The sequence below is a fragment of the Chlorocebus sabaeus genome, chromosome 10 (assembly GCF_047675955.1).
Source record: "Chlorocebus sabaeus isolate Y175 chromosome 10, mChlSab1.0.hap1, whole genome shotgun sequence".
Classification (NCBI taxonomy): Eukaryota; Metazoa; Chordata; class Mammalia; order Primates; family Cercopithecidae; genus Chlorocebus; species Chlorocebus sabaeus.
The window spans coordinates 30740699-30763954 of NC_132913.1; the positions used below are offsets into that span (position 1 = coordinate 30740699).

Here is a 23256-nt window from a genome sequence, read left to right on the forward strand (position 1 = left end):
ACATGATTTGGCACTAGTATCTGTGAATAGGTCAATAAGGAGAAAAATACTACAACTCTTTCTAGATGTTCAAGGTTTTGGGGAAAAAAAAGGAACTGAGAGCCTGGATCTCCTCTAAGACCTGTTGTGTATATAAACTCAAACTGTCATTTAGTGATAATTACCAATCATCAGTTTCCTTCTTCATAAAACATTAGGTGGTTTATTTTCTTAGAGCATAGGGCTTTTCCATAATTGTTTAAAATATTGGAAGCAAGAGATTAAGAGTTTTCATTTTACCAAAAAAGGAATTCATAATATTCTTTTGTTATATATATATATAAAAATATATAAAACATATTGTGTGTGTGTGTATATATATACTGGGAAATGGCATACAAGTAGCCTGTGTGTGTGTGTATATATACACACAGACATATATATGTGTCTCCTGGGTAAGCATCCAAACCTGTAGATGGAGGTGATTGATTACAGTTCTTGTCAGTCATTCATCTTACTCCAAACAGGTTGGTGCATATATATATGTATACACACATACATACACATACATACACACACACATACACATATATATACACTACGTGTGTGTATATATGTACATATATATATGTGTGTCTATATGTACACGAATATACACATAGAGAGCATGCACTTATTTTTATGTGTGTATACACACATACACATACTGAGCACTTTTTTGCTTAAAGGCTATCTGGGACCAGAGTCTCTAGTACTAAGACTAGAGTCTCTACAAAACAAAGTAATTTAAAAATCGGCAAAAATCCTGCCCTGGGAAAGCCTGTCTAATGGCAGAAAAAAAAAAAAGAGATATTATGAAAAGAAACAAAACACATATTAGTCAGATAGTGATGCTTAGCAAAGTAAAAACATAAACAAAATGAATACACAGAAAAGAAAGGGGATAGAGGGCTCCTAAGTGGGGAAAATTTACAAATTTAGGTAGAAAAAGAACCTAGGAGAGGGAATGTTTGGGGACAGGCCTGAAGGAAGTGAGGAATGTTACCATGTGGATGTCTAAGGAAAGAATGTTCAGGTCAGAGGAAGAAGCATGTGCAAAGGACCTGAAGCAGGATGTGCTCAAGAAAGAGCAGGAAGGCCAACCTATTTGGAGTAGGATGAATGACTGACAAGAAGTGTAACCAATCACCTCCATCTACAGGTTTGGATGCTTACCCAGGAGACACTCATTCTGAGGACCCATCTTTTACTCTGCTGCTCAGAGCTAATCTATCTGAAAAGTGATGGAAATGACCCTATGGCCTGCAGAAGCAAAGCAAAGGGTCTCCTGCCACTAACCTTCTCCGTTACCCCCCCACCATACTTCCTTAGATCTTTAGATTCTCCCCAGAACTGACATTCCATCTGCAATTAATCAAATGTTAAGTTAACATTTATTTAATATGTAAAAGATGTTTTAGCCATGATTATCAAAGCACACAATTGTGTGTCCTAAGGCTGCATGGCATGGGATATACATATGTTGCAATTCTGATCATTATTATCACTATATAAGGTAACATTGTTCCACATTTATCAAATCAGACCTCCTGCATTTCTGTTTGGGCAGACACAGGACATAAATTTTGAATTAAGCTGTATAAAAGAAAAGATTTCTATATATATTTTTAAAATTATTATTATTTGCAGAAGCAGTAGTAGTAACCCACACCGTGCATTCACCAGGGAGATTTATACTGCCACTACATTTATTGCTATCAAGTTGCAATTAATAAACATTCATGCAGTTGGAGAATTGGGTATGCAATGCATTAAAAGTGTGAGAAAATGTACTGTCTCAACCGGCGATTCCTAGGGTCTTCCTATTCAATATGAACATGGCTCTTTAATGAGAGCTAATATTAATATAAGCTTAATTTAATTTTTATATACTTATTCCAGGTTTCTTAAATTATTCATACCTTCTTTCTGTTTAGACACATCAGTATTGTGAGGTTTAATTGTTAGCTCCCAAAGCCTAAGGACTATCTCTATTTAACTCACTTTTCAGCTAATCTAGTGAAAGCTGTAAATTATGATGATGGAGGGGATGATTAAGAGGAGGAGGAAGGGAGGAGAGGATTGTAATCTACTTGAGTATTTATAAAGCACTCTGATATTATACATCATAATATTTAATCCTTGCCACATGGCACCAAGATCTTTTTATCCTTATTATACAGATGAGGAGACTGGGGTCTGGGGAAGTTAAGTCACACACTTGCTAACTGGTAGGCCCAGAACTCAAAATCAGATTGCTTAATGCACAAGCTTGTGTGCTTACCACCACACATCTTGCTCTGATAATACTATTCAATTATTAAACATTTTTATTGGTCACCACTACATACTAAGCTTGATGACAGTGTAGGAACCACCATTAAACTCCAAACTAGAACATGAAGACCCACCTCATCCTACCTTCAGCCTCACCTCCAGTTTGCATTCCAACGGTAGTTTATTTCTTGTGGCCATGAAATGAGAAAGAAAATATTTTTGCCAAACCATCACATGACCCAGAGAAATTCTCGGTTGGCCATTCACTAGCAATGGAGCAATAAATTTCCATTTTCCTTTGTAAGGGCCCCCCCATGCTCCATGTTTCTGTCCCCCTCTGCTTTCCTTAGCCATTGCATTCCCCAGCACCTGTTCATGTTTTCACACTAAGGTTCACAGGTGGCCTTTTCTTTTTTCTGTTGTACCGGAGTGCAAACAGCTAAACTTTCTTTCTGATGACTAAGTGAAGGAAATATTTCCTAGCGGATATTTCCTAACTGAACCGCTTGACAAAAATGGGGAGGGAGTCAGATCCTGCCAGAATATTTCTCTTTTACTCTTGGTTCTGCTTTGACAGTTTGGAGGATTAAGGGACAACAATGACAGTAGTTCTTGTTATTACCCATGTCTTACCATGTCTTTCTCACCATTCACAGTGTCCCTGTTGGAATAAATGCTGATGACTACATCTGTTGTGTTATTTAAAGTAGATCTTTAAGTCAAAATGAGGATGTGTGCGCACTGCCTCATTTTGAGTTTGCTTAATGTTTCCAGCCATATTTTAGAAATAAATCCCAAATGTTTTTTTGCTAAGTGCATTTTCCTTTCGATTTTAAACCTATGTGTATTTTAAAGGTCATTTAATCTGTGCATTTCCAATTTATCCGGTCTTAAATCATCACTGTGTTATTTTATGTAAGAGGTACTTAATGTCTCAAGAAGCTTTTGGAGGCCTTTAAAACCCAAAGACATTTCTTTTCCAATACCAGAAGTTCCATTTTGTCAAGAGTAAACAAGCCTGAAGAAGACCAAAATCTCAGCCTGTTCAATAGTCCAAAAGTTCAAGTTTCAGAGGGGTTGGAATTTGGCGAAATGCATTTTCTCATCCGTAGCTCAATCCTCTATATTCCCTTCTCGCTTAGGCTGAAACACATGGAAAGTATATCCAGCAGGCACTCTTCTCAGTGACATCTGCATCTGTAGGGGTGTCCTGGCATTCAGCAACAAAATCCTCTTCCCCCAGGGAAAAGGAAGACTCAAAACCCCAAATAATAATCTATTACAGATTTCAGGTTACCAAAAGTTAGAGAAACGGATAAAAGCAAAACACTTAGCATTGCTATATGTCAAAAGGAAGGCTACTATAATCACCCCTGACTCTTGGGGCATATATTTTTCAGGTTATTCATAATTATGCATACAAATTTAAATATATTTCCATATTATATTCAAAACTGCCCAATTCTAAAAAATGTAGGATAAAACAAAATTAATTGATGGCAATTACTGTATTTAGATTCAAATCTGAAATTCCTGGTTACTGGAAGAACTGGGCCAGTAGTGGGCACCTCAAGCAATAGAACTGTCTCCTCTGGAACATTCTTCTGGATTTAGGAACAGTGTTTCTCTAAAATTAAATGTGAGATTAGAGAGGCATAGAGAGGTGCTGACAGAAAACCAGAAATAGTGATTAAGAAATTTGGATTGAACCTTTACTCTATTTCTTACTACGTGGCCTTAACCAAATGACTTAAACAATTTGGGCATCTTTTTCTTCATCTGAAAAGCTAGGCGCATTCACTCTATGCTCTCTCAAGTTCCCTCCAGATTTAATATTTCATGTTTCTGAGACTCCAACATTAACTGTGCCCAAGAATGGGGTTATCTGACGGTCAACAACAGAAAAAGCTTGGCAATTTGATTACAATTAACTCATTTAAGAAAGAAGTAAAATATTTGGGATAACACTGGAGTTTGGCAGTAAGTAAATCTCCTATCACCATTTTTTAATGAAAGGAAGAGTTAATCCGAAAGGGTGGCTGGAAGCAGAAAGTAGTTCCATTTGTCTCACACATGGTGACCACTGTCACCATGCGGAACCCCAGAGGGATTTCAAAATGGACAACACATAAAACAACCTATATCCAGACCACATCAAGTGTCAGAATGATGTGGATCTCTGTGGGGCTTTTCCTAGTTTTCTCTCCTTCTTTAGAAATGTATGTTATGAATTATGATTATTGCAATAGAGCCAAGTATTCACCGGGCTCCAGCTAGATCTTTGTTTAGTGAGCATAAGCTCCCTGCCAGCTGCAAACTGCAGCTGTCTGTCAGCATTTGTGAGGACAAACCGCCCCACTATCCCTGATCACTTAGCCGTAGACGACATACTGTGTCCTCAAATCTGCTCAGAGCACCCCTTGCATTTTCAATACACTTCCTGTGGGGGAGGGCGTCAGTGCTTTGCACGCACATTTTGGAGCAAATAGCTTGAATCTTAAGTCAAAATGATGCTTTTAATAGAGGGTTCTGTCCCAACAAAACTATTCTGTGAGAGACTCACTGACTCTGGCCTGACATTTCCTAATATTCGATGTCCCGAAAAAGGCAAGGGAGGCTACCACTCTGACAACCAACTGTTCCTCAAGACACAGTGGGCCCTACAGAGGGTGCCAAAAGCATGGGCCCCAGGCCAGGAACTTGTCTTACAGCTGGGGAATGTGCGGGTAAGAAGGCCATGCAAAGGGGTGAAGCCAGAGGAAGGGCGTAGCCCAGGGTGCCCAGAGCAGCCATCCTCCTGGGCCATAGCTTGGAGCTAGAGACAAGACTCAATCCTTATTTCAGAAGAAATCATTGTCTAGAACGTTCAAGTAAACTTGGAACTCTGCAGTTTCAGAGGGGCTTTGAAGGATGATACATTTTTCTCGATTCGCATTTGCCAGCCCCCTAAGCAATTTATTTTTCTTTAAATTGCAAGGCATGCTCAGAATGGGAGAGAAACTGGCAGCAGCACATCAGATTTAATTGAAGCATTGGTGGAGTTAACCAAGAGTCTGCCCTGTTTTTATCAAAAGTGACTCATGTGAGCTAGAAAAAAATCATTTTTAGAGGGGTGCCAATTTCAGGAATACCCTGAGAATTACCCTCAGAATTTAGGAATACTCTGCTTTTTCCAGGCACTTGTATACAGCAAACTTGGGGCTTCTTAAAGGATAAAAACTATTGCTGAAGGTTCTTTGGGCTCTGGGGTCCTTCTGAAACACTCCAAGAAGCCTGAGGTATGATCCCCTAGTACTTGTGGAAAGGACTTCTTTGAAACGGGTTTAATAATAATATTTTCAAGTAAAACAAAATAAATCTGGAATTCTTCCTACTCATGGGGGTATTGTGAGAATGCTCTTTGTTATGTAAGAGTACTGTTTCAGTAAGAAATGTGTCCCCTTGGGAAGAAAGGCACAATGCAAATTCAAATTAATAACAAAACTGTACAATATGTAGCATATGCCCAAAGTTGGCTTAAGTCGCACAATGAAGAAAACATTCTAAGGTTTGGGAAAAGACTCAACCCTATGTATTTGTGTGTGTGGAGCTGTATGTGTTTATGGGTAGGAGAGCACTGACCCAACATAAACACTTTCTTTCCCACAACTTAAACATACACACAATACTTCAAGTAGTTTCTTTCAGGAGTAGAAACCATGAGAGTCATGGGGTCATTAAACAATAGCAAAGCTCTGTTAGTCCATGATCTTTCCTTATTCAAGAGGATTATAAAATAAAAACAAAGATTCTGCAAGGAATCAATATTTTGCAAACAAATAGCAACTTACAGTACAAGAGTATTTGGATTGCTAAGTACTTTCACTCCTTTCTGTGTTGCTGTTTGCTGCTTCATTGTGAAACCTTTTTGCTGGATGTGTTACATGCGATGAGCTTGGGTGTTATAATAAACAGAGAGGAAGGCTGCAATAATGTATTTCAGTTAGGAGGAAGCACTTGAAAGAAATTGGTTTTGCTATACACATGATGTGAACCAATCAATAGTGGTTTAGTCTGACAAGCCCTGTCAATATCCATTGTCACAGTTCAGAAAGTCGTTAATGGATAGTTCTTCAAAACCCAATGATTTTAACACATGTTCAAAGTCTCGAAATACACTCTACCTGGCAGAAATTAATCACAGGTAACTCTTGGGAAAGTATACAAGCATTTTTTTAATGAGAGCCAAATCATTCACACACACACACACGCTCACGTGCGCGCACGCACACACTCTCATACACACACACGCTCACACACACACACACTCATACACTCATACACACACACTCATACACACACACACATACACTCTCATACACACACTCTCATACACGCACACACACATACACTCTCATACACACACACGCTCTCATACACACACACACTCATACACACACACATACACTCTCATACACACACACGCTCTCATACACACACACATACACTCTCATACACACACACACACTCTCTCATACACACACACACACAGCAGCTAAGGGTCTAATCTAATAATAACAGATGCATAGTGAATGCTCAGTAAATGTTGAAAAAGTGGGAGACAGTGGGGTGGAGGCTGAGAAAGGTCCTTTTTATACACCTGTTGTGTAAACTTACTGATTATTACAGAGCTGATGATGATGCAGGATGCCTATCATATTTTAATTATTAATCCTATTTTAATCATTAATATTAATCTATTAAGATTAATAATAATTGCTTCTGTTAACCACATCTGTATTATACCTTAGACATGGAGCTGGATGCTCTTCCTATATCAGAGCATTTAACATACACAAAAATCCTTGCCATAGACATTATTATCCCCATCTAACAGATGATATAATAGAGGCACAAAAAACTAACGTAGCTTGAATAAGATACAACGTTAAGTGACAGAGTTGGAATTCAAAATCCAAAGCCTATATTATTCAAAAGACAAAGAATGGGTAGGAGAGAAAGGAACACACAAGAAAGAAGGAAAGGGAATGGAAGGGGAAAGGAAGGGGAGGGGAGGGGAGGGGAGGGGAGGGGAGGGGAGGGAAGGGGTAAAAGGGAAGGGAAGGGCAAGGCAAGGCACTAGCAATTGGAAGGAAGCATATCAATGGTTCTTATCTGCTTTTCCTCAAGTCCTGATCCTGAATTCTTACACTCAGTTCCTGTGAAGCAACCAGGAACAAAACAAGCCTCTGAGCTCTGGGGATAGGCATAGAGAAGAATGGGATTTCCCAGTTTGGGTGAGAGAAGAACTAAGGAGTTTGCAGAAGTGAGTATGTTCACTTACACTGTTGTGGGCTAAGTGTGAGTCTGAAAAAGATTGTGTGAGGGCAGGGGTAAAATGGAAAGACACAGCCAGGTTGCTAGCTATTTTTGCCTGAAAGGAACCCCCAGTTCCCACCTACATCTCTCCTGTGTTCATGGTTGTCTTGCTGCATAGAGCAATCTGGAGCATGGTGGGTGATTTGCCTTCTGCCCAGTATACACCCTTGTGGCAGAACTCAGTTCACATCCATGGTGGTTACAGTTCTGTCCTACGCAGATATGTTTTTCAACTGTTCTCATTGGCAATCCAGAGAGTATTCAGCCACCAGCTCCACTGTTGTCCCATGATTCACTCATCTCACCTAAGATGACTCTTTTTCCCTCTCAGCCCTACGATAATACATACCACATGGATAGTTTCAGTAATCAGTTCATGTAAAGAAGATGATTTAAGACCTTAGGTTGCAAGTACTTGAGTATGGTAAGGCAAGGGGGTGGGGACATTACCATCTCTCTATGTCCTTACACATACTGACAGTATTGCCACACAGATGGACAGGCAGGCCTTAGGGCAGGAATCAGATACCACCTGAGTTCTGGCTCTGCCACTGATTTGCTACATGGCTTAACTTCTCTGAACCTTAGATTTCTAATTGGTAAAATGGATAATAATGGAACCTACCATATTGATAAGGATTAAATGAGATCTAATGTGCTTAGTAAATTCCTTATTATATAGTAAATAACTTCAAAATAGTAGTCATTAATAAATGTGACATTAGAATAATCCAATTGTCTAGTGAAAGTGGAAATTAAGACTATTTTAGAAGAATTATATATAACTTCGAATCTAAGAAACATTTTCCCACTTCTTAACTATTGATAATTTGGTTTTCAGACATTTCTCAAACTGCTTGGACTCGTCATATATGTTTTTCTGTCCTGGCTGAAAATTTTGTTTAGAAAATTAAGTATACATTATAGCATATTATTTACTAAGAATACATTGTAACACACACAAGACCAGGAATTTAGAGATTTAAAAAAGAAGCCTCAAAGTTACTAGATGTTACTCCCCTCTATACCTGCTGAGAATGTATCTTTACAGGCATTTTCACAAATGTGCAAACATACACACATATGATATACAGTGGTAGCTCTTACTATGTATGTATACATGGACAGAATATTTAAATGTCACCCAACTGAAATACTGCTAATGATGGTTCAGAATCTTGGTCCATATATCAGTACTAAAATATCCAATACTCTTATATATGTGTGTATTTTATTCTCCAACTTGACTTACTTTTTTGCAGAAATCTAAGTGTTAATTTCCTAGAAGGTAGAGGCTATTACCTCTCTGGTGGAATTACCAAGCCTACAAGTCTTCTGATTTTGGGGTTTTTTTTTCCCTTTTATGGACTGATGTTCACATTTATATTTAAGGCTCTTCTCATTTGATTTGGCTGTGGCCTGTTTTCCATCACTAGAAGAGAACCCATTCCTGTATTTAATATACAATCTTTCCTCATGGAAAACATATTTCTGTTTCACAGTGCCCTTTGTGTGGATTGATGCCCTATGTTATTTTCTTCTTCTTCTTTTTTTTTTTTTTTTTTTTTAGTAATTCAGCTTTCAAAATCAGCTACTGCCTTAGCTCAATAACCACTTACTTTATTAGCAAATTTATCAAAGTTCTGAACAGCTCTCAAGTGACAAAGTTTTACTGACACTATATCAAGTCATAAGAAGCCAAGTTAAAATATATAGTCAATAGAAGAATGTCTAAATGATCTGAATCTTTACATTTTACACTGTATCTCATTCTGTTTCAGGAAAAAAAAATGTCATTGTGTTTCTCTACATACAAGATAGGTTTTGCTGTTTAGGTATATTTTCTCTCTTTTTATTGTTTTTCTGAAAATGTAGTATTTTCATAACCTGTGACACACACACACACACAAAAGTCATTAAACTCTGGCTTATAAAAAGAAACCAGATAAATCTATAGTGGAAGGGAAATTAAACATTGTGATAGTGTACTTAATATTTGCAGTATGGGATTGAAGTTATCATCAATCATCATTACTACCATTAAAAGTACTCACTATGAAACCCAAAGCTATGCTAAGTGCTATAACGAAAAGAGTTTAAACAAAACACCCTGCCTTCCACTATAGAAATACATTATCAATATAGATACACCTAAGATGTGTTATGAGCAAAATAAAAAAAATTAAGTCTATACATGAAAAGACAAGAATTTACATCATAGACAAATGCATTAGAAGTAGAAGACATGGATACATATACTCCTGAGAAAAGTAGCCATGAAATTTTCCTATGACTGAATGACAGTAGATTGCCAGCTGTTGACTGATATCAAAAATATAAAAATGTGGTTAGATTTAACTATTTAAAGTTGATGATGTAGTCTAAAAGTAAACATTTTCATTGTATGAATTTTCACTTCTCCTTAAATGGGTAGATAGCATGAATATTAATCATTGAATACATGATGTATACACACCCTTCTGTTATGGATCTAATTGTCTATTTTGTATTTCCACAATGTCTAAGTGGCAAGTAAGTGGTTAAAACCAAGCACTGCAGTTAAAATGCCCAGCATTCCCTCTTTCAGTTATTTCCAGATTTAATCATGATTTGTGTTTTGAGCAAGTCACTTAAAGTTTCAATAACTTAGTTTCTCAGGCTGCAAGTTGGGGTTTGAAATTATGACTTCTATTTACACTGAGCAAGTGAAAAAAAGAGATATTAAATGACCAACAGTACATTAAGCCCAAACTTACCCTTTCTGCCCACTCTGACACAGGGAGTTATGTGCAAAGTTCTGGGAGCTCTAAAACCACAGGCTGGAGAAGGCAAAGCAGTATTTATTACAGCCCCATGAATTAGCACAAGTGTGAATGCTCTGGAAAGGAATCAACAGGAGGCTGGAAAGAAATTTAATAAACTTGATTTCTTTTTTCAATCAATTTGGGATAAGGTGCTCTTATTTATGTAATTTGGAAAGTAGTTAAGCAGGGTAATTCCAATACAAGACGTTTGTGTTGGAAAATGTGAGTGGAGATAATTCAGTACTTTGTTATGTAATCCCTGTGATGGTGTGAGAAGAGTTTTGGAACCTCTAGGGATTAAGAGCCTGACATAACCTTATTTTGTCATTTTTTTTCTTTGATTTCCTGCTCTGAATACTGCAGTGTGGTAAGACGATGGCACTAAAGCTACTGTTGCCAGCTTTGCCCTTGAGATCCTTTTGGAATTGAATTGAAATGTTTAGAGCTCTTAGCTGCTAACAAAACTATCTACCTACACCGATGTTGATTCCAGTATCAAACCTCACCAATACAGTGAGAACAAGTAGCCTAGAAAGCTGTTTGTGATAGCTTTTCTGAAGTATAATGATTACGCTTTCCGTTAGCAACATTTCTGAAATGTTGGCTGTCCCAGCATTTCCAAATTTCAAAAAATAATAATAATAACAACATGTAATTGTAACATGGGAATACCACGAGAACAGCAGTTTGGCAGGAAAAGAAGGTATTTCAAAATAAAGTCCCCAGAAAGAGATGTTCTGGCAGATGCACAATTTTGGATCATATTATCCAAACCGTTGAATTCTGGAAGATTCGGGGGTTTTCTTTTGTGGTTCCCATGCCCTAAATGGGAGTAGATGTTCATCGTCCATCCAAAGGGCGTTGTTTCCCCTTCCTGTTACCAGAGTGAGAAAATAAATATACTAAGGGCACCCATTACAATAAGCATTTGTAGCTCTGGAGGTGCTTTTTAATATCATAATAGCTGTGTCAGGTATAAAACTTGTGTTGGGTTAATGCCTATTCTCATATGTAACACTGTTAACTGAATATGATCTTAGAAAGCCCACTATCCTAACATCTTAGAAAGTCCCGAATTCTAACTCCCCTCTGGTCAGAGCAGTTTTAGTACCAATTAAGTCTCTCAACTGCTTAAGAATGGTATTTAAAGCTAATGCCTTTGGCCTGTGTGTTGAGATTTAAATTGCCTATTGTTACTGAAAATTCTCAGTCTTTGAAAAACATTCTATTTGTTCAGGCTTGAAAGAAAAGATCACCAATGGAAAAAGCAGAGGAAAACATATAGGAAATAGAAGTAAATTCTAGAATATCTAGAAAGCTAGTAAATTTTGGGTTAAGGTTAATGTTTATGGAGGTAAAAATACCTAGGATTAAGAGTGATTGCTCTAGTCTCTTATGCAAATCAGATTAAATGTTTTAGAGTTTAAACCCATATCTCTTTTGGCTCTTTTTATTTTCGAATAAAAACTTAAAGTGGGAATGGAAAAAAACTACTCGTTGACTTAACATAAATCTTTAAACTGCAGGAAGCTTCACCCTCAAAAAGTAGTCGAATCTCTGAGGGAAAAGAAAAGGCTGAATTCTATTTTTCATAAATGATGGATTATTGTACCACACTGTGTATTTTCCAGTAAAGTGTCCTTTTATTTGCACTGTGTGATTACAAGTTTCTAAAAGTATGTGTGGGGTCACTTGGGTGCTGTGGGAAAATGGAAGGAACACTGTTCTGTTAAAATCAGTAGTGAAATCAGAAGCAAACTATGTCCTGATTATCATAGGCATGTGTTTAAATTTTGCTTTCCTTAATTGGTTATGTTGTATTTACTTAAAATGAACAATTTGGCAAGTTTTTCTCCCTTGACAACAGAAAAGCGTAAACTGTTTTATAAGTTTGGCTGTTAAAATCAGATTTGTAAACCACAGTATTCAAAGACTTTTACTGCTGTTTACAGGGTCCCAGTGATGGACCTTGCTTTATATCCATGCACTTCTTAACATTTTTATTTTGTATTTATAGTGCTTTCAAGTTATTTGGTTAATAAAAAGTATGCTATATATTATAGTCATCTATTGACTTCAACTTCTGCATAACTCTTCTTAGAACAAAATGAGTGGAATGAATGATGGCACAGGCCTTGTAATTTGACTTGTCATCTGAGGGCAATTATTTATGGCATCAGGAAATGGAAGTTGATGCTCTAGTCTGTCTCCAGGAAAGTAATCATTAGAGGCAACTTTGGAGAGTTTGGCTACGTTAAAAACTGTCTAATCATATCCAAGACTCTGCTAGTTTCTCAGTATGTATGAGAAGGAAACAAGATAAAGCAGTTAAAAACATATTTTCATTTTCTTTGAAAAACCAATGCACCTTACACACACTTCTCACATGTGGAGCCAGATGGTGGTATTGAAGACAATATAATATACACATATATCTCTCTAATTAAGAATACTATCACCAGAATACCTAGGGGAGTTTCAAAAAGATATAACTCACACCATAATTATTTTCATAATCTAGCATTTATATATCGTGTGTGTATATTTTAATTTGCAAAGTACTTTCTAATGGCATCATTTTTACTAGTTCCAAATGGAAGAAAAAAAAAAAAAAAACTTGCTTGGCCCTGCATTTCTTGGCATTCTGTCATGGGAAATGGCAAGGTTTTTGAGGTGAGACCAGAAATAGAAAATACTACTTTCGTAACCTGTGAAAACTTAGATTGATTATTCTGTGTCATTCCAAAGATGGACTTGAAACCTAAATTGCCCAGAGGCGGAGTTATTCTGAAGGATGTTAAGTGTTTCTTCAGCCTCCAACACTAGAACCCAGACCTGTGGGACTTTGACTACAGCTGTCAGTTGAAGCAGATCATTTATGACTGGTGGTCACTGCAATGACTAGACCTAGAAGGAAAGTTGATAGGATAGCACACAAACACACTTTGTTAAGATGCTCATAATGACTTTTCCAATTATACGATTTTGAATTCGTTAATGGCTGATATTCATGGTCTTGTAAAAGCAATTTTTGTTTACTTGGGTTTTCAGGACACTTGTTATTTCTCCAAAATGACCTGAGGTCGATCCCTCCTCTTAGCTCCTCTAGTCTCGTACATGTACATTTCCATTTGACTCCTTACTGTGCTGCATTATAATTACACAGGCCAGTCAGGTGGCCGTGGCGGCTCACACCTGTAATTCTAGCACTTTGGGAGGATGAGGCAGGAGGATCACTTGAGACCAGGAGTTCAAGACCATCCTGGCCAACATGGTGAAACCCCACATCTATTAAAAATACAAAACTTAGGCCAGGCGCGGTAGCTCGCACCTGTAATTCCAGCACTTTGGGAGGCTGGGAGTGGGGTGGATCACTTGAGGTCAGGAGTTCGAGACCAGCCTGGCCAACATAGTGAAACCCCATTTCTACTAAAAATACAAAAATTAGCTGGGCAGGGTGGTGCTCACCTGTAGTCCCAGCTACTCAGGAGGCTGATGCATGAGAATTGCTTAAACCCGGGAGGCGAAGGTTGCAGTGAGCTGAGATCACACCACTGTACTCCAGTCTGGGCAACAGGGCGAGACTCCGTCTCAAAAAAAAAAAAAAAAAAAAAAAAAAAAAAAAAAACACTAAAAAGTAGCCAGGCATACTGGCTCATGCCTGTAATCCCAGCTACTTGGGAGACTGAGGCACGAGAATCACTTCAATCTGGGAAGCGGAGGTTGCAGTGAGCTAAAATCGTGCAATTGCAATCCAGCCTAGGCGACAGAGGGAAACGATTGTCTCAAAAGTAAATAAATAATAAAAATAAAAATAAGGCCGGCCGTGGTGGCTCAAGCCTGTAATCCCAGCACTTTGGGAGGCCAAGACGGGCGGATCACGAGGTCAGGAGATCGAGACCATCCTGGCTAACACGATTAAACCCCGTCTCTACTAAAAAGTACAAAAAACTAGCCGGGCGAGGTGGCGGGCGCCTGTAGTCCCAGCTACTTGGGAGGCTGAGGCAGGAGAATGGCGTGAACCCGGGAGGCGGAGCTTGCAGTGAGCTGAGATCCGGCCACTGCACTCCAGCCTGGGGGACAGAGCGAGACTCTATCTCAAAATAAATAAATTAATTAATGTAATTAAATTAAAATAAGTAAAAAATAAATAATTACACAGGCCATATACATTTTATCTACAACAATTAAACCCAGCACTGCCATGTATACAGAAGTTGGTCAATTTGTGTTTATTTTTTATCTTCCAGCACTGTCCCACATGAAACGTGTGTAATGTAAAATCTTCTAGTAGCCACATTTTAAGAAGTAAAAAGAAACTATTTAAATAATAGCAAGATATTTTATTTAGCTGAAAACATGTAAAAATTATCATTTCAACCAATGGCTCAAGCTGCATGTCACGTGTTCAATAGCCCCAACTGACTAGTGGCTAATACTTTGGACAGCACAAAATCTAAAGCGGTACTTTTCAAACTATTGAACTACACAGAGACAATCATACTTGCATAACACACTGGTGGAAACTGCTTATAGCCAAAGAATATACAGTACAACTGCCCCAAGGACTCGGGCTATTTTCGTCCTCCCTAAATTACCCTGAGTGCTGAGGGCATCTGTTAACTCTCACACCTATAGAACCCATTTTTTAAAATTTAATTTTTTAAAAAAATTTTAAGTTCCAGGATACATGTGCGGAGTGTGCAGGTTTGTTACATAGGTATACATGTGCCATGGTGGTTTGCTGCAACTATCAACCCGTCATGTAGGTTTTAAGTCCCATATGCATTAAGTATTTGTCCTAATGCTCTCCCTCCCCTTCCCCCCAACCCCAGAAAGGCCCTGGTGTGTGGTGTTCCTCCTCCTGTGTCCATTCTTAAGAGCCCAATAGCTGGGAAGCTGTCCACCTTTTATTACCAATTCATTTAAAAAATAGATAGCTCATGACAAATACATAGATGGTAGATATGTATGAGATTGTGTGTATATATATACACACACACATATGCTATAGATATATAGATTTTTTTTTCAGAGTTCTTTTACATTTTCTCAGTGTATGGATAGACCTTCCACTGATAAATGAGAACTTCAGACGACCCTATAACTTTTCCAATCAGTTTAAGGGAATGATCATCAACAGGAAGTAATTCTGTACCCCAACTTCCACCCTCATGGACCTATGGCAATGTCTGGAGACATTTTTTTTTATTGTCATAATTAAGGAGGGCGTGCTGCTGGCATGTTGTGGGTAGACACCATGGATGCTGTTCCATATCCTACACAAAGGACAGGCCTCTACAACAAAGAATTGTCTACCCTCATATGTCAATAGTACAAAATTTGGGAAGCAATACTTTAAAGTAATATAAAGTATTACAGATTTTCAAGTGGCAAGAATTGTCTCAGTTTAGTAATTTACAGCACCTAGTCTCATGTGATGATCCAAACTTCGATTGAAAAATAAAATTCCACCCTTCTCCCAGCTAGGAGATGAGCACGATATTTTTCTTTTTCTGTCATTCTCAGTCTTGAACTTCACCTTAATTCCCCATTTTACTAACTCAAGTTTGAGCCTGCTTTGTAGACAAAGGCAGGGAAAGGAGGATGAAAAAATTGCCTTACTTTGCCAGTTATAGGGAGGTTTCTCTCTCCCTGGACCAGATAGATTTTCAAAAGCATGTCTACATTTATTAAAAAGAATACTTAATAAAGTACCCCAAACCCTCACATTATGTCAACAGTTGAATGAAGGCAGTGGAGCGTTCAGTTAAGATATGTATCTTATCTACAGGCACAATAAATTACTATCTGTAACTAATAATAAGACACCTTAGGCCAGGTGCAGTGGCTCACACCTGTAATCCTGGCATTTTGGGAGGCTGAAATGAGCAGCTCACTTTAGCCCAGGAGTTTGAGACCAGCCTGAGCAACAAAGTGAGATCCCATTTCTACCAGGAAAAATAAATAAATAAATAAATAAATAAATAAATAAATAAATAAATAAAACCAAAAAATTAGTCAGGTGTAGCCAGTAGTCCCAGCTACTTGGGAGGCTGGGGTGGGAGGATCATATAAGCCTGAGAGGCTGAGGCTGCAGTGAGCTGTGATCACTCCACTACTCTCTAGCTTGGGTGACAGAGCAAGAATCTGTCTAAAAATAAGGAGAAGAAGAGGAAGAAGACATCTTTAATGTGTTTAGACTGTGCTTAATGAAAACCCAGACCTTATGTATGATATTCATCCCTGAATTCACAGCCTTTAGCATGGAGCCTGATTATTAGACATTCAGCAAATATTTGTTCAGGAATGAATTTTACACACCTGACTTTGAAGATAAATCTGAGAATAGGAAGCAGAGGAGAGGGGACTAATGAAGACATGGAAAAAGTTTGAGGCAAATTATGTTTCTGAATTTCACCTAGAACTGGTAGTAATTATACATCAATAAGGAGAGTAAGAAATATCTGCTTCAGAAAAATAAATCACTTCAGGTTAATATAGAAAAGAAGATTGACAAAGTTATTCAAGCAAGCAGGACCTTCAGAAATGCCTGCATAAGCTAGGGATAGTATATAATCCTGTTTAATTGAAATTGGCAATGTTAAAGAGTTGTCTCCTGTAGCTTAGATGAATTTTTCCCTTACTCTGACCATAATTTTGTGTATAAACACATGGAATTATCCATGTAAAGGTTACGTTAAATATAAGGAAATGAAAGTGAAAATAAATTGTGAATATATGGAACTAATCCCATTCTCATTGTACATTCATGCTGCAACAGGACTAATACTTTCATGTGGGCAAATTTTACTCACATGGCTTGTTCTAGACAGAAGAGCCCGAGCTATTAATTCAGGTAGTTGTTTCATAACTACTGTTTTCTAGTCAGATTTGCATAAAGTAATAATCATAAAGGAGAAATTTACTGAAAGCCTCTGATTTTTTTTAAATCTTCAGTGTTCAGACTGCATCATAGTGCTTCCGATACAAGCGACAAAAATCGAGTTAAAAGCAGATTAAAGAAGTTTATTACCCGAAGACCTTCCCTGAAAACTCTGCAAGAAAAAGGACTTATTAAAGGTACAGGTCATTTTATACTTGTACTATAACTGTGATAAATGAATGTGCCTCTGTGTTCATAGCTAATCAGCTCTAAAGGAATATTAGACTATTTTATTCTTCTTAGGTTGCTTATTAAATTTTCTACTCTATAACAAAGAAGAAAAATAATTGTCCAGAAAACATATCCTGAGAAAAATAAAGGGAGTATCATGGGGCCATTGAACTATATACCTGGTTTTGCCCTCAGAGGATCTATGTTCTGCACTAGGAACAGAGAAAGGATATCCTAGTGGCCTGTTAGAATGATTCCATGTACTCCTGTGCCTGGGTGGTTCCAGTTCACACCTGGGACTTAGTAAGTATGAACCAGCACACTTACCAACCCAGCCCTTTTCACTATCAGAAATGTCCTGATTTGGTTAAAAGGTTATCTGATCTCCCTAGTCATAGTCTGAAGTTAGTGCTAGGAAGAATGTCTAAGACAAACTATTGAGAGCTGGCAGTCCAAAAACTCAATCCAAACTGAAATAACTAGGTAGTTTTACAAATATATGTAAAGGGTAGAATAGATGATTGTAAGAATAGATGATTGCCACCAGAGTAGAAAATCATGGTCTCTGGCATTAAACTAATTGGATTGCCAGTCACTCATTTTGACATTGATCAAGTTATGATCTTCTTTGTGCCTCAGCTTTCTCATTTGTTAAATGGGGATATTTATATACATCATTGAGAGGAATAAATGACATAGCCTATGTAAAGAATTCAACAGAGTTTCTGAAACAAAAGTAAATATTTTATGAAAGCCCTCTGCTTATTAATATGATTATTATTCATTATTGTTATCACTGTTAGTGTGTCAGATGAAAGGATGGATGGATAGATAGAACCAGTGATTAGTATATTTCTATAACTGGAAATTACCTTATAGAATATAAAGGCTAAATAGATTTTTTTAAAACAAGAAAACATATGCATGAAGTTCGTTATTCTCTGTATTTTTCAAATTTTCTAGCTTATGTGTACTTTTTGAAAATGTAGTATAAGAAAGAATTTGAAATTGGGTGAAAAGAAATGCGTAACGCTGAGAAGAAACCTGAAAGGCTGGCTAATCTTTATAGAAATCGAGAGGCGATTTAATAAGCAATCATTTCTCATGAAGAGGGCAAAGCAGATCTTAATTTTTTCAGCATTACTTCAAAAGATAAGCATCTAAATAATTTATAACTGTGCAATCTATCAGTTTCAGTCTGTTTTGAAACAGGGAACATATCTGAAAAATTAGCTGGCACTTTGAACCAATTATAGAAGGTGAAATTTCATGAAGCAAAAGCATACACATTACTAATAGAATATGAAATTCTTAGGATTTAGGACTAAAACTAGGACCCTGCTTTAAATCAGACTTGCCTCAGACTTTTACTCTCTGATATATAATACTTTTCTGAGTTGTAGACAGTAATTAACCCTCTACAGATTCAACTTCACTAAGTAGTATTACTGGTACCTTCAGTTCTGCCTTAGAATTCATCCTATAGAAGATCGTTTTCTTAGAAAAGATTCAGTTGCAGGTTAACTGCCATCTTGAAAAATATAAAACCAGCTAAGCAGCCAATAATCCTAATTTTACATAATGTCTGAGATTTTCATGACCGGGGCAAAATAAAAGGGGTTTTAATTCAGTGGCAGGGTCTGGCTCCACATGAAATGCTGAAGAATTAATTACTACAGTGCTCTAGAATTGGTCTCAGAAAGCGTTAGGGAAGCTGGATGCCTAATGTAGTTTTCCTACTGAAGCAATGGAACCGCTAAACACACTCTGATTCATGCATTTCTTATCTTAGCGCTCCATTAAATTTTCACCATAACTGACCAATGAGTCAGTATTCTTTAGTAGGGCTATGGAAAATCTATGTAAAATTCTGATTTGATAAGCTTCCACTGTTGTCTTCAGTGGAAATTTTTTCCAAGTACAGATCAAGTTATGCAAATATAGTCACTTCTTGGGCTTGTTTCAGTTTCAGCTATGAACTTTTCTAAGGCTTTTACTAAGTTTTTTTTTTTTTTTTTCCCAACTCAGTAAAAGGCATTAAACCAATTTTTAAAAATATCTGGCTAGTCACACTTAGTACTTTAATCCATTTTTTTTCTTACACTTAAGGCAAAGACTTAGAAAAACAATAAAATCAGTATTTTTAATCAGTTAAGAAAAATTACATAAAATTAATGATTAATGGTTAAATGGTTAATTTTTCCAAGCAAAATGACTTAACTCTTTCAAAGGGAAGAATTATTTAGAAAGAGGAATAATGGCTTTAGAATTGTTCCGCAGCTCATTTGGCCACAGAATCTATATCATACTTATAAACTATCTAATATTCCAGATCTGCACAAAAGGCCGCCATTACTAAGGTTTAGGAAAGCTGTGCTTGGCAGTTTGGGCTTTACAATTGTGCTTCCTGAAATCTGGGAGGGATTCTGCAGGGTCATGTCAATTTTCAAAGTGTTAACTCTTTCATGTCATTCAGCAGTAGGTTGAGGAGGCTGGGCTTTGAATTCAACCAGCCTTTATTGAGCACCACGATGGGGGCAGGAAGGGCTAATATTTTATTGACCCTATAACGCCCATCAGAGTCACGTCCACAAAGCACTTAATGTGAAAAGAGAATTACCCCAATATCATACAATCTAAATTCAATCACAAGCCCTTTCTTCAAAACTTGTTCTTTGGACTCACGGAGTTGTGACCAATATGTGGTTTCATTAGACAGAACTTAGACTTGGAAGCAGTCACTTGATGGTGCTGTATTTTCTACTTTTTCATTATTATTATTATTATTTGAGACAGAGTCTCACTCTGTTGCCCAGGCTGGAGTGTAGTGGCATGAGCTTGGCTCACTGCAACCTCTACATCCCAGGTTCTAGTGATTCTCGTGCTTCAGCTTCTGAGTAGCTGGGATCACACGTGTGCACCACCATGCCCCACTATTTTTTTTTTTAATTTTTTTTTTAATAGAGATGGGGTTTTGCCACGTTGGCCAGGCTGGTCTTGAACTCCTGACCTCAAAAGATCTGCCTGCCTTGGCCTCCGAAAGTGCTGGAATTATAGGCATGAGCAACCGCACCTGGCCCTGTATTTTCTAATTTCTTTAATATGACTAAAGAGAAGAACATATTATGATGTCAAAAAAAGTGGGCCAGAAAAAAATTCTGGGTGATTGCTCAATGAAAAGAAATCTTAATAGCTCAGGCGGGTTAGCAAACACTGTACCATTGCATTGGTAGCTTTGGAAAAGTTCTCCAAGGACATTCAAGTTTGTACGAATGGTGAGCCCTTTTTAAATATATGAGTTTACTAACATTGAGCATCTCATTGGGAACAAAACTTGAATCCATTTAATACATAAATTATAGGCAAAAGGGTCCATTTTGAGGTGGTAGGTGTGTTTGTAAATCTCCTTGTCCTGCTTTTGGAACTGAAGTAACAGTTCTTTAGTTTTAGCCAAACTGCCTTATGTAATCTTTCAAATAACAATATTGACATCCAAGATTATGTAATACAGTTTTTAGAGAAGATAATGATTGTTTGGCTTTTCAGGAGCAATTAGTATGCCCTTATGTCAAAATAATAGCATCAGAGAGAATTTAGAAATGTTTAGTGTTTAGAAAGTAGTTTCATTCATCCTAATAAGGACAAAGCCGTACTGGATGACATTAGTAGAAACTGAAATTAGTATCATACTACTTGTTTTTGAATCAGTATGTTATAAAATCTGCTTGAAGAATAAATAGCACACCTCAGGGATTTATGATAAGGAGAAGTGCTTTCCGGCCTCATCTTAGTTTTGATCCCTAAGGGGTACCACTTTGAACAGTTTCTATTTATAGTTCTGGTGATTGGGTCCATACCTACATCCTTGTTATTTAGGGTGAAAGTTGGTCTGTTTTTTGTCAATGTCCTTCTTATCTTCAGTGTTGTAATATCTTACTTTATCAGTCTCAGACAGTACTTTAGGTTTCTGCTGCAATAGGCGTGAATGTTACTCAACTACACCAAGCCTTGTCTTGTTTTTTTTGTTTTTTGTTTTTGGAGATGGATTCTCACTCTGTCACCCAGGCTGGAGTGCTGTGGCGTAGTCTCAGCTCCCTGCAACCCCTGCCTTGCAGGTACAAGCAATTCTCCTGCCTCAGCTTCCTGAGTAGCTGGGACTACAGGTGCACACCACCACACCCGGCTAACTTTTTGTATTTTAGTAGAGACAGGGTTTCACCGTGTTGCCCAGCCTGGTCTCGAACTCCTGACCTCAGGCAATCCACCCACTTTGACCTCCCAAAGCGCTATGATTATAGGCATGAGCCACCGCACCCGGCCCTACTTGGTTGTTCTCCTCGCCGGATACTTATGGTCAAATCCAGCTCATCCTACAGTCTCCATTAGGTTTCTTCACAACTTGCAAGATGCCTACATCTCTACTTACGTTTCGTTAACCCTAGAAAATTGAGCGCTAAGCCTCCATCGGTAAGATGAAGAATTTAGAACCAACTTCTCCTCTCATCTCCTCTGCCTCTTCTCTTCTACTTCTAAGTCATACAAACTTATTTTATTTTACTTGGTTTTATAAGTATGGCTTATTTATAGTGAAATTTTAAAAGCTAAAAATAAAAAAATAAAATGGCCGAGCATGGATGGCTCATGCCTGTAGTCCAAACATTTTGAGAGGCCAAAAGAGGACTGTCTGAGGTCAGGGTTCGAGATGAGCCTGGGCAAGATAACGAGACCCTGTCTCTTTACAAAAAGTGAAGAAAGTTAGCCAGGCATGGTGATGTATGTCTACAGTCCCAGCTGCACAGGAGACTGAGGAGGAAGGATTGCTCGAGCCCAAGAGGTCAAGGCTACAGTGAGCTATGATCACATCACTGCACTCCAGCCTGGGTGACAGAGTGAGGCTTCCTTTCTTAAAAATCAATCGTTCGGGCGCAGTGGCTCACGCCTGTAATCCCAGCACTTTGGGAGGCAGAGGCAGGCAGATCACGAGGTCAGGAGATCAAGACCATCCTGGATAACATGGTGAAACCCTATCTCTACTAAAAACACAAAAAATTAGCCGGGCGTGGTAGCGGGCGCCTGTAGTCCCAGCTGCTCGGGAGGCTGAGGCAGGAGAATGGTGTGAACCCAGGAGGCGGAGCTTGCAGTGAGCCAAGATTGCGCCACTGAACTCCAGCCTGGGTGAGACTCCCTCTCAAGAAAAAAAAAAAAAAAAAAAAAGGCAATCAATTAATCAACATTCATACTATTATGCTTGCATAAGGTTGTTTACTGCAGCACCACATAGACTTCCTTTCCTGTACTTATAATATCATGACTCCTGTGACCCTCAAAGGGTAAGGCCCCTGATTATTGTGAAAAAAAACTCTCCTATCTTTTACATTTGAGGGATATAGTAACAGTTTTATGCTGTTTCACATTACCTCCATGGTTTTTTTCATATTTTTGAACTAAATGGTGAAAATAAAACAATAATCAGCTTTATTTTAGTCATGTAAGTACTATCAAATCTTTGGCCAAGTTATATGCCAGATTGGATGAACATATCCATGGGTTGCATGCTGTGAATTATGGGCCACTCCAGTTATACTGTTCTTGCTTTCAAACCTTATGCTCTATCATTTGCTTATAATCATGCTTTTAGTTTGATTCATTTTTCCATTTTGAATTTTCTGCACAGATTTTTTC

The 23256-nt window shown here is 37.8% G+C and overlaps 1 protein-coding gene across 1 annotated transcript in view; it reads left to right on the forward strand.

The window, feature by feature from the left end:
* The window catches only part of ARHGAP15 (Rho GTPase activating protein 15), a 631557-nt gene that overhangs the window by 344350 nt on the left and 263951 nt on the right, over positions 1-23256 (forward strand). The window contains exon 9 of the mRNA XM_007964884.3: positions 17418-17540. Coding sequence (XP_007963075.1) covers positions 17418-17540 — 123 coding nt within the window. The remainder of the gene's footprint in view (positions 1-17417; positions 17541-23256) is intronic.